General features: G+C 39.9%; 2 protein-coding genes across 2 annotated transcripts in view; both read right to left on the reverse strand.

The window, feature by feature from the left end:
- The window catches only part of tmeff1b (transmembrane protein with EGF-like and two follistatin-like domains 1b), a 66165-nt gene extending 65473 nt beyond the window's left edge, over nt 1–692 (reverse strand). The window contains exon 1 of the mRNA XM_026947170.3: nt 13–692. Within this exon, the coding sequence (XP_026802971.1) occupies nt 13–172 (160 nt within the window). The 5' untranslated portion in view covers nt 173–692. The remainder of the gene's footprint in view (nt 1–12) is intronic.
- A 6372-nt stretch (nt 693–7064) lies between these two features.
- LOC117595920 (uncharacterized) lies at nt 7065–8871 on the reverse strand. The gene is made up of 2 exons (XM_034299096.2): nt 7512–8871; nt 7065–7262 (listed from the first exon to the last, which is right to left on the reverse strand). The coding sequence occupies exon 1, from the start codon at nt 8861–8863 to the stop codon at nt 7916–7918; it is 948 nt and encodes a 315-aa protein (XP_034154987.1). The 5' UTR covers nt 8864–8871; the 3' UTR covers nt 7065–7262; nt 7512–7915.
- Nucleotides 8872–12384: the final 3513 nt, after the last annotated feature.

The following is a 12384-nucleotide window of genomic DNA, read 5'->3' on the forward strand; positions in this document are numbered from 1 at the left end:
CACAAGGCGTACCTGGGCATTCTTTTCCTTTGTCAGTCACACAGTCACTGCCTTGAGGATACGACGACTGAACACCGAGCACAGCAGCGATGGTCAAGAGGCAAAAGAGAATGCAGTGGAGATGGCGGCATCGTAGTGTTCTGATCCTAATGAGCTGATAGCCTAATACCATGATGACAGTGGGGTGCCCGAAGTGCAATTCAGTTCGTTTTATTATTATTTTTTTTTAATTACGAGGCAAACACACAGAAAAAAATATAACGCTAATGCATATAGCTACCACAATTCAATGTTTCTTGTTAAAACCGTGGTCCGGGTGTGGGATATTTTCGGAAAATTCAGAAGCATAAACGTATAATAGTATCACGCCAAATCACAAAAATCGTGCATTTAAATACACATTTCACTCTGTTGCTGTAAGTAGCCCACTACACTTCCTTTGGTCCTAGTCGTGGCTGTGCCAAGCTCCTTTAATCGCTCCTTCCCTTCTGTTCTCTCTCTGTGTGCATCTCGATTGTGAATCCTCTCTTGCCTCCAATTACGAACCGTGTGTTTTTATTCCACTGGATGTGGCGTGTATTGACACTCTAAAATAACGTATGACAAAGACAAAGCGTTACACTCGGTTACGAGAACCTTGCCAAAAAGCCAACAACAAAGGGTTCACAAGGATGGTTTGAAGTCATGTGACCTAAGACCACCTCCCCCCAATTCACATCGAGAATATGTCGAGGACGCTGTTACCACATGTTTCTTGATGAACAGGAGTATTCTTAATCTGAAAGTACCCATGAAAATTCATTCTCTGAGGTGCTTAATAGTAAAGAAGAACTGTAAGTTTTTTTTAAAGCTATTAAATAAAACAAGAAAGCTAACGCATAATGGCAAATTCCTTTAGGAAAACGTCATATTTATCAAAAAAAACCAACAGAATTTAAGATACTTTTTAGTTTTGTAAATTGCATTTTTACCTTGAATATGATTCATTTTGTTTATGAAGATTTCAATTATTAATTTAAAAAATCTATAAATCACTTCATTCATATTCAGTTTTGAAAATTCAGCTGTCTAACAATTTGGTTGTTAGGTGAAGGTCTTGGCTGTAATCAAATACGACACTTTCAGAAATACAGGTGCATGCAGGTACAAATTACATACTTTAAAGTACAAAACTGCACCCCACCAGTAACTATACTTCTAAAGGTACAAGTTTGACCTTGCATGGTATGGTATTTGTACCTATAGAGGTACAAAGTATTGAGCGTGGAAGAACAAAAGCCATCTCAATAAAAGGCTAGTGTTAATGTTAACTCCCATCTTCCATGTTTAGTGCATCCATCCATATACTTTATAAAAATTAATTCCTTCTTTTTTTTTTCTTTTTTTTTTTTTGCAGCCATGTGCTACCAAGTACATTAACAGAACTGTTTCCTAAAGATTTACAGAAAAAGTTGGAGAACAAAGAGCCATGCCATAAGAACAACACTGATTGGCATACAATTATGCAAGTTCTATAAGATAACATGGCACAATATACACTGTAGTGATTAGTACTTAGATACTGAACTGTAACATATGCAGTAAATGTTTTGCTATGCAACTTGCTATGCAACACTTGCAACTTTACTATGTACTGACATTTTGTAACAGGTATCCGTCAAACTGTGACTATGTTAATGTGGCCAAAGGTCTCATTATAAAATACTCCATCTTGAGAGATGTGGAGAGCACTGGATATGTAAGTGTTTAGTATTCAGACCTATTAATTTTTTTCCCATTGTAAAATAAATTATTTAGATATCTTTTCAAAGAGCTTCTAATCAGCATTGGAATATTTGTGCTCCCTGTACAAATGATTCACTCCTTTTTTGTAGTTCCTTCTGGAAAATTTGTTAACAGGTTCATTACTGAGTCTCCTCAGTATTTTTTTTTTCTTTAAAAAGTCTTTAAAGAAAAAGTTTAAAACTGAGCGTGCACCTCTTGTCAGTGGTGAGGAGATAAAGAAGTTCAAAGAATTATTTGGCCATGGTCTCACAAAACCCAAACAACCAGATGCAAAAAATTGTAAAAGAATGGATAGGTCACTGGTGAGTTTTACAATATCATGAACACAATAAGGAAGAAGTTGTGTAAATCTCAAATTTTGAAAAAAGAAAAGCCAGTTGTAATTACATAAATGTCTACACATAGTAGTAATAGATATGGACACCAAGCATGTGTATAACTGCTCATTTCTTAAAGAAATTGATCACCAAAATCTCAAATTTGCATGATTCCCCCCCCTTACCCCAAAAATACCCAATCAAGCCAGACTTGTTTGGTGTTCAAAGTTTGCTTTTACACTGGAGCTACAAGGTTAATATAATTGAAGTCTGTTGGCCAAAAGGATTTTAGACTTTCATTGATTGTTAGCTACATTAGCCTCATGGCTACAGTGAAAATCTTAAGAAGCAAATTTAAGACACAAAACATTTATCAGCCAAACGATTACACTCAGATTAAGAGGTAAAAATGTCCAATTCATATATCAATGAACTATTCCTTAATTGGGGTGATTGTTAGATTATTATGTACATACATCTATATCTAGTCTATTTATTTATGTAATGTTTAAAACTCTGGATTTAATGTGTAAAGGAAATTTAGTTATGTAGTCTATAAATGCAATATAATGGATATAAAAAGTCGACATACCCCTGTTAAAATGGCAGGTTTTTGTGATGTAAAAAAGTGAAACCAAGATAAATCATGTCAGGCCTTTTTCCACCCTCAATGTGAAATTACAACATACACAAATTGAAAGAAAAACAATCAGAAACTTTTTAGGGAAAAATAGGAATAATAAAAATGGTACAATAACCTGGTTGCATAAGTGTGCACACCCTTTTATAGAATGAACGAATCATATTCAATCTCATGTTCAAAAGTAATTATCATACAGCTGTTATCAATAAAATTATTCTGATTAACCCCAAATAAAGATCAGCTGATGTCTGGGCTATGGGGTAGGGTGGCTAGATGGAAGGCCTTTCTCACAAAGAACATTGTTTCTCCAAACTCAACTAAATCACCCCAGACCATGTGGCAAAATGTGTTAAGGTCTGATGAGACCAATTCCAAAAGGTATAATTCCAAAAGCACATCACCAAAAGAACACCATAGCCATGGTGCAGCATGGTGGTGGCAGCATCATGCTTTAGGGCTGCTTTTTTTCAGACAGAACTGGGGCTTTTATCAAGGTGAAGGGAATCATGAATAGCTACAAATACCAGTTGATTTTAGTGCAAAACCTTCAGGTGTCTGCTAGTAAGCTGAAGATGAAAAGGAGTTTCACCTTTCAGCATGATAATGACCCAAAGCACACATCCAAATCAACAAAGGAATGGCTTAACCAAAAGAAGATAAATGTTTTTCAATGGCCTAGCCAGAGCCCATACCTGAATCCAACTAAAAATCTGTGGGGAGACCTGAAGCAAGCTATGCATAGGAGATGCCCTTACAATTTGACAGCTCTAGAATGTTTTTGGAAGAAAGAGTGGGAAAATATCGCTAAGTCAAGATGTGCCATACTCAAAAAGACTGAGTGGTACAATAAAATCAAAAGGTGCTTCATCAAACTCACGCAACTAGGTTGTTGTAAGTTTTTTTTATTTTTCTTTTTTTCCCCAAAAAATTCGGATAATTTCACTTTATTTTTATACTTTGCAACTTCTTATTAAAGGTGGGAAAAGTTCTGATGTGATTTATCTTAGTTTCATTTTTTTACTTCACAAAAACCTGCCATTTTAACAGGGGTGTGTAAAATTTTTATATCCACTGTACATGTTACATTGACTAACGGTGCAAAACGGGGTAATACTATTCTATCTCAGTGGCAGAGTATAAAAAATTAAGCAAAATTCTGTTAATGTTCATGAGTGTGGACATAGCATTTACATCTTTCCCATGAGAGCTTCAGCATGCTCCTACACTCTAAAAAATAATACACTGGCTCAACTTAAAAAATTAAGGTAACAATTTGCATGGATCTTTTTAAGTTATTTCAACTCAAGCCACTTTTCTAGTTAGCCCAACTCAATTTGTTTAGCACAACCAACATGATTTGAATTGTCCTCTAAAAGCTTAATTAAGTTGAGCCAACTTAATAAAATTATGTGGTCAAATTAGTTGTTCTGTCTTATTTATTTTGCTTTCAGTCTACTCAGAAATGTCCATGCAAATTGTTACCTTAATTTTTTGAGTAATAGTAACTAAATTTCAATTCTGTCAGAATAAAAAAAAACAATTTCAATTTTATGATCATTGTTTATTGAATCATGCTCTGCTGGAAACATGAAGGCAAACTATTTGTAGACTCAATGAAATTGGTCTAACTGTGTCTAGTGTCTAAATGTGTCTAAACGTGACTATCAAACATTGTATGTAAAAACATTTTTTATTTAACAATCACGTTACAAGATCGTTCGAGCACTGACGTAAGAATGAACAAAATGGCGCTTCTACAACAGAATCAAACTCCTCCACAGAAAAAAAAAAAGTTTGGTAACCTACATTTGTTACAGGTTTAGTTGAAAATGTCAAATGAACCACAAACTTTCATCAATAGTGCCAAATTTAAATTAGGACAACGCGAGACTTATTCTCAAACGTGCAGTGTTTGAACTAATGCTACAAACATTCAGTGCTGATTACGGTCATTCGGCTGCCACTGTAAAACAAAACATAAGAAAACTGAAGACAAACGATAGCTAGAGGTCAACTTCACTAACTCCAAATTAGCAAAGGGCATGCTGTAGCTAACTTAGAAGACACTAACTAGCTAGCTGAAGTCAACTTTCCAACAGTTGAATTAGCAAGGGGCAAGCTGTAATGTTACTTTAAAATTTAGTGTCCTGTGACAACAATTTTTTTGCACTGTGTGCCGATATAGTTTGATAGTTGTTGCTAGTAAAACAAATAAAAATAGTTAGGCTCCTCTGCGTGTACCTTTGCTGTGTGCACTTGCGCTCGTTCCTTCGTTGTTCGTTTTTGCTGTTGCTTCTCCTCCTGTAGGCGTGGTCTGACTCTGGCATGTTTAGACAAGGTCCAGCCCTGTTCTCAGCTTTTTAAGTTTGCTCACTACATTTTCAAGTTTCCCTAACATAAAGGTTTTTTGTTATTAGGTGAAAGCAAGACTGTTCAAAATCCATATATTAATAAGCTGAGACAGATTTCTTTCTTTCCAGTTCTTTTCAAATAAGTTGTCTACATGTACATGTAACAAATTTAATTTTTTTATGTCGAAATTGTTCTTTATTTTAAGCTTTTCTCACTAGCCACATGGATAATTTTTTAGAGTGTAGAGTCCACAAGAAATTAAACGATATAGCTTTTGCTGGGAAGACACTTCAGTGTGTAACTGAAGTAACACTTGATAATGTAAGGTATGTGATAAGGGATGTGTTTGTAATTGATGCTGTACATACAGACTGACCGTGGACACATTTGTGGCTCTTGTGTGGGAAGTTATTACTTCCTTTATCATTTGATGCACATTTTCATGCATATTGTGTCACATATGACAATTGGTACTTCAGCTACCAATTCTCCTGGTACTTTGTGTACTTCTAGGAGAGGAGCTTGACTCACAAGCACTTGACACATACGAGGTTGATGGCCATTTGTTTGTGGGATGTAAATACACATGTCCATAAAGCTATTCAGGAAATTAAGTTGAAAAGGATTTTTATATACTCTTTTCAACTTAAGTGTTCCATATTGTGTTGCAGTATATTTTCGTATAATTTTACAATTGTTACTTTGCTACATATATTGTGACTTTAAATCTAATAAACAAATAAAAAATTTTTTTCCCTCCATTCATTCCTTTCACTCCATTTTTTCCCTTTTTTATAGTTTAAAAAGTATAAATTTGTTCACCTTAAAGAACAGTAAAACTAACATATTTGTCACATTTATGGTACAGATGCTATTCTCACTGTGGTACCCTTTAGTAACATATCTGTACCATTAAAAAAGGTACATTATTTGTACCCCTGAATATGTTATGGGAAAGATTGTATCCCATGGTACAAATACAATCCCCATAGGTACAAACTGTAAGGGTACAACTTTTATCCTACAAAAAAGTATATTTCCATACCCTTAAAGGTTACTGCCACAATGACAAGTGATTGTAACTTTTTTGGTATTGAATGGTACCTTTTTTTCCAGAGAATGTAAATGATCTCAAAACAGCAGTATAGCCAGCATGTAATTCAGAGGGTTAACTCAATTTCTGTGTTTCTGCATGGCCACATTGGCATTTTAAGTACTCTTAAAGGACCATGAACTAATTTTTTAAAAATTGTATGACTTAACAGAGGTTCTCATCCAGAGATGATGTGGATGAAATGCATACTTTGATAAAAAAGTCAAAAATATCAAATATGATGTGTATGAAGCTAGTATTCATCAAATATGCTCTAACGCACTGCTTTCTCAACAAAGCTCTATGTGACACTCTTACAGATTTCACCAGAAGGCAGGCTTTGGAAAAGGGGCTTTTAATTTTCCTTTTTTTTAAATTTTTTTATTTTCACTAGACACGCGCACGCACGCACACACGCACATACACATACACGTGGTTCTGCGCTGCTCAGCTCTCTCCCCTGTTGCTCTTGTCTCTCCCCCTTTTATTCTTGCCACCGATCACTGAAACACAGAACACTCCTTAGCAAAATGCCCCATAGGTGGGGTCCTTACCACTTACTATTCCCAGCTCGACCCTCCATTCACAAACTGGTGTTTGACCACACCCCTGCCTCCACACCCTACATGCTTACAAACGTTTGTGGCTTAACCACTGAAAATGCTGTTTAGAGAGTTTCAAAGCTTTGGGGTGTCAGGAAAGGCACTTTTCAAGCAAGAGGATACATGTCTTATTGGGAAAATTACTTTTTTTCATGTTATGATGAAAAACATGAGTTTCAAGGCTGTAGGGTGTCAGGTAAGGCAATTTTCAAGCAAAAGGACTGTAGAACCCAGGTGTGTATGTGTGAAGAGGAAGACTTGGGAGGCAGGAGGAATTTTTAGCAGAGCTCCGGGCTCACATTTATTTAAATGATAAAGATAAATATAAGATACTATATACTTGTAGTGTTCTCGTGCAGTGTGTTGCAACTCTGACTAAACACCAAGTTAAACCGTAGCCAATGAAAACAGAGTCGTAGTAAGGTTGCTCATTTACTGTCACTCTTCCTCATTAACATTTGCGGTGAAAACTGTAATAAAACAATACAGCAATATTCAGTGTCCATGTTTTGACTAACATTGCATTATAAATGACTGCAACATAAACATAAACTACTGTTGTCCCTGTAGTAGAGATTACAATGGCTATTAGCATCACTGAAAGCTTGTACACAATGGTAAACAACCGTTTTTAGCAACTTATCAAACATCATATTTTTAACAAAATCATTACTAATATATGATCTTTAACATGTCTAATGTCATAGAAATGAACTTACGGCATTGCCTCTACGATGCTTTTTAGTGGATGCAATGGATTATCAGAGAGAGCACACTATGTCTGTCTCATTGTTTTCATGCAGAACCTGGAGCACTAACAGGAAGTGACCTCATCACATGAAATAAATAATATAAATTTTTACAAACGAGGTAGATAAAGGAAAAGTAATTATGAACTTCACATTTTTACTTGAGAATATTTACCAAAAAATATTTAAAGCAGATATTTGAAAGTTAAATTCCTTAAAGGGCAATACAGTATGCAATTTCAGACACTGCCTATACCTCCTAGTGGACACACCAATTACTGCAGTTAAATTCAGCTTAAAGGGCAATACACTCCCCGCCTGACCTACGTGAGGTCACTATGAACTTGTGAGCATGCTAAACCTTAGTCTCTAGATCAGTCTTTGGGTAGAAGTAGAACAACTTCTGCAATTGGCCTTAGAAAGGTTTTTATATTGCCTTGGTCAGTTGTTGTGACCTCAACCTTTCTTACATGGCCATCCTTTCCAGGGAATACAGCAGAGATTCTGGCCATGGGCCAACAGTTGCGGGCTATGTGCTTGTCCCTGAGCAGAACTAGATCTTCCACTTGAAGGTTTCTGCAAGGTACTGTCCACTTCTGTCTGTGTTGCAAGCAAGGTAAGTATTCGCAGCTCCAGCGGGTCCAGAACTGGTTTGCAAGAGCTTGAACCTGTCTCCATTGCTTTGTGTACAGGTCCTTGTCCGAGAAGTCTCCAGGAGGAGGCGGAACTCCTGTCTTCTGTGTAAGGAGCACTGATGGTGAAAGTATGAATGGTTGTTCCGGGTCTGCAGACACAGGTATGAGTGGTCGTGCATTAATGATAGCAGTAACTTCTGCCATTAGTGTGCAAAGAACTTCGTGGGTTAAGCGAGTTTTCAGCTGCAGAAACATTGAATCTAGGATTCTCCTGGCAATGCCGATCAGGCGCTCCCACGAGCCTCCCATGTGAGAACTGTGTGGTGGGTTGAATTCCCAGCTGCATCCTTGCTCACTGAGGTACTTCTGCACTATTTTGTCCATTCCAAGCTCCTTGCACGCTCTGATGAAATTGGTACCGCAATCGGAACGGAGCTGTTTCACAGGGCCTCTGAGTGCAAAGAAGCGCCTGAGAGCATTTATGCAACTTGACGCGTCCATAGACTCAACGACCTCGACGTGCACAGCTCTCGAACTCATACAGCAGAACATGATGGCCCACCGCTTGCTCTCCGCCTGTCCTCCTCTGGTGCGTCTGCTTGTGACAGACCAGGATCCAAATACATCGAGACCCACATACGTAAAGGGAGGGCAGATTTTGAGACGTTCAGATGGCAGGTCCGCCATGCGTTGTTCTTCAAGCTTTCCACGCAGCTTGCGACAGGTTATGCATTTGTGGAGTACTGAGTTGATTAGCGACTTGCCTCCCAAGATCCACAGTCCTGCTGCCCTGATTGCTCCTTACGTCAAGTGACGGCCTTGATGTTTCACTTGCTCATGGTGACGTCGAATGAGTAGCAGGGATATGTGGCTATCTTTGGGAAGAATTATTGGGTTCTTTTCTGCAGTTGCAACCTCAGAGTACTTTAGTCGTCCTCCAACACAAATGAAATTGTCCTCCATAATTGGACTGAGTTTCCACAAGCGGCTACTTTTGGATACAGCTTGGTTAGCTTGGAGGGCTGACAGTTCTTTTGCAAATGCAGCCTTTTGTGTTGCTTTAAGGATAACATTCCTTGCTTGATCAATTTCATCTGGAGTACGAGGTAAGTCACATCTGTACCAACCTTTGCATTTGCTGTTTTGGTTCGTGTGCTTGAAGGATTTTGCCATGTGAACTAGAAATGCTACTCCTCTTACTAGGGAGGTGAAGGTGGAGAACCGCTGGAATCGGTTAGAGGTAAGCTCTGGTTCTTCCAGGTTAGTAGCACATGTTTGTACTTGTGGTCGGATTTCTGAGTCGTTTTCAGGTTCAATTAGCTCATACTTCTCAGTCATTTGTGTTTTTTCTGCAGGTGGCTGATGCAGGAAGGGTACGACCGCTGAACCAAGAAGTCTGCGCTAGGCAGGATGCAGGTAAAGATCGCGACGCATGATCTGCAGGGTTTTCTTCCGTACGTACGTAGTGCCACTGCTCAGGTCTCGAGGACTGACGAATGCGTTGGACTCTATTGTGAACATACACATAGAATCGTTTTGACACATTATAAATGTAGCCAAGCACCACTTTGCTGTCTGTAAAGAACTTTATGTCATTCAACTCTAAATCTAGCTCATCCTCAATGAGATCTGCCATCTCTACTGCTAAGACAGCAGCACACAGCTCAAGCCTTGGGATTGTAGGTTCAGACAGGGGTGCTAGTTTCGCCTTGCCCATAACAAATCCTACTTCGACTTGCCCATCTTTCTGAAGTGCTTTCAGATATGCCACAGCACCTATAGCCTTAGTCGATGCATCCGAGAATACACACAATTCTGTGTGCACTGCTTCAGTTAGTGAAGTTTTTGTGTACGTACGTGGAACATGAAGTTGTTCGAGGTCTTGGAGAGAATCTCTCCAGGCTTCCCATTTGCTTAGTTTGTCCTCCGGGAGGAATGTGTCCCAGTCTGACAGTCGAAGGTAAGTTCTCTGAGAAGGGCTCTTCCCTGGATCGTGACAGGTGCCAATAAACCTAGAGGATCGAAAACACTGTTGACAGTGGAGAGGACTCCACGACGGGTGAATGGTTTGGTAATGGTCGATGCGGAGTAGGTGAATGTGTCGGTTGTGATCTCCCATAGCAGACCTAAACTCCGTTGCGTGGGAGAAGTTTCTCCACTCAGATCTAGGTCCTTGATTACTGGAGCACAATCTTCAGGCGGAAAAGCTTCCATGACTGTCTGAGAGTTCGAAGCAAACTTGTGCAAATGGATGTTTGACTCAGCTAGTGAGGCCTGTGTTCGTTGGAGCAAATCGATTGCCTCAGCTTCAGATGGTACAGATACCAAACCATCATCAACATAGAAATGTCTTTCCACAAACTTGATGGTATCAGCACCATGCTCCTGTGCACCTTCTCTGATGGCTCTTCGCAGCCCGTAAATGGCCACGGCAGGAGATGGCCGATTGCCGAAGACGTGGACCTTCATTCGATACTCAATAATTTCCTTGTTGACGTCATTGTCCTTGTGCCATAGAAAACGGAGGAAGTTACGATGGTCATCGTGCACCAAGAAACAATGGAACATCTGCTGAATGTCCGCTAGGATTGCAACCTTCTCTTTCCGAAAGCGTAGCAGGACACCGACAAGGGAGTTATTGAGGTCGGGGCCTGTAAGGAGCACATCATTGAGAGAGACGCCGGAGTATCGAGCACTGGAATCAAAGACCACCCTGATCTGATTGGGTTTTTGGGGATGGTAGACCCCAAATGTAAGAAGATACCAGCATTCATCCCCTTCTCTCAGTGGCGGTGCTACCTCAGCATGTCCGTTGGTGAAGATCTTTTCCATGAATGCCACATACTGTTGCTGCATCTCAGGTTTTCTCTTCAAGGTTCGTTGCAGACATGTGAGTCGATTAACAACTTGCTCCTTATTGTTTGGCAAGGGTTGGCGTGGTTCTCTGAACGGTAGAGGAGCTACCCAGCTGTTAGCATCATTTCTGTAGACGTTCGTGTCCATTACTTTTAGGAAAGCTGTGTCTTCCATGGATGGAGCAGGTTTGTTGTCATGCTCAGTTCTGCTGAACACTGTCTGTCCAAGCGTCTTCTCAGTTGTTTTGTTAGACATGCTACAGCTTTGCTGCGTCTCCTTGACCTGCATAAAGCTCGTACAGGGTTGAAAAATTGAGTGGCGGACCGCTTTCCAGCACATTGGTCTTGAAAGTGTTGACTGTTGGCCTATGTACATTACCCAGGCACACCTCTCCTATTACTACCCAGCCCAGGTCCAGTCATTGGGCAAAGGGGGCGTTGTTTGGTCCATTGACCTGCTGCCTGACCTTGTGTGCCCTAATCACATCTCTTCCGAGTAGCAAAAGTATTTCTGCTTCCGGTTCTAGTTCTGGAATGTGCTTGGCAATGTGTCGGAGATGAGGCTGGTAAAGAACTGCACTTGGTGTTGGAATCTCAGAGTGATTCTTCATGATCTCATGACACTCAATGAGTGGTGGAAGAGATATGAGAACTTTTCCGTCCAGGGACTCAATCTGGAATCCTACTGCTTTCTTGCCAGATGTTTCTATGATGCCAGAGCAAGTTCTGAGATGATATGAGAATTGTTTGCTCTCCACATTGAACAGCTCGAAGAATTCAGGTCTGGCTAATGAACGATTGCTCTGGTCATCCAGAATTACATAGGCTTTGATGGCCATGTCTTTGGAACCCTTTGGGTACAGCTTTATGAGGCAGATTTTTGAGCATGAGCGGCTCCACTGACCTGGACCGCAAACTTCTGTACAGCTCGCACTGACAACAGCCGTGTTCGAATGATCTTCTCCCTCCCCGCCATCCTTTTGTGACGGTGAAGGAGCCTTGACTACTTCAGGTGATGGGCCAGGGTGCATGGCCGCATCATGATTGGTGCTGCCGCATTCAGAACATTTCACGGAAGACTTGCATTCCTTGGCGAGGTGAGAAACCGAAGAACAGCATTTAAAACATATTCCTTTCTCCTTGAGGAAGGCCTTTCTGTCTTCGAGGAGTTTGTTTCTGAATGTTCTGCATTTTTTCAAGGGGTGTGGTTTGTTTGGGTCATCATTAGATGCACGCACATCTGTTTTGTGAACTGAGATGGGTTTGTTGCTATGGAAACTTTTCACAATGGATCTGTCTGGTTTTGCAGTTGTTGTAGCACTGCTTTGATGTATAAAGCTGGGGTCGTTTCGC

The sequence above is a fragment of the Pangasianodon hypophthalmus genome, chromosome 1 (assembly GCF_027358585.1).
Source record: "Pangasianodon hypophthalmus isolate fPanHyp1 chromosome 1, fPanHyp1.pri, whole genome shotgun sequence".
Classification (NCBI taxonomy): Eukaryota; Metazoa; Chordata; class Actinopteri; order Siluriformes; family Pangasiidae; genus Pangasianodon; species Pangasianodon hypophthalmus.

Coding starts and splice junctions, on each gene's coding strand:
- LOC117595920 (XM_034299096.2), bottom strand. CDS start 8,863: ATGGCGGACCTGCCATCTGAACGTCTCAAAATCTGCCCTCCCTTTACG.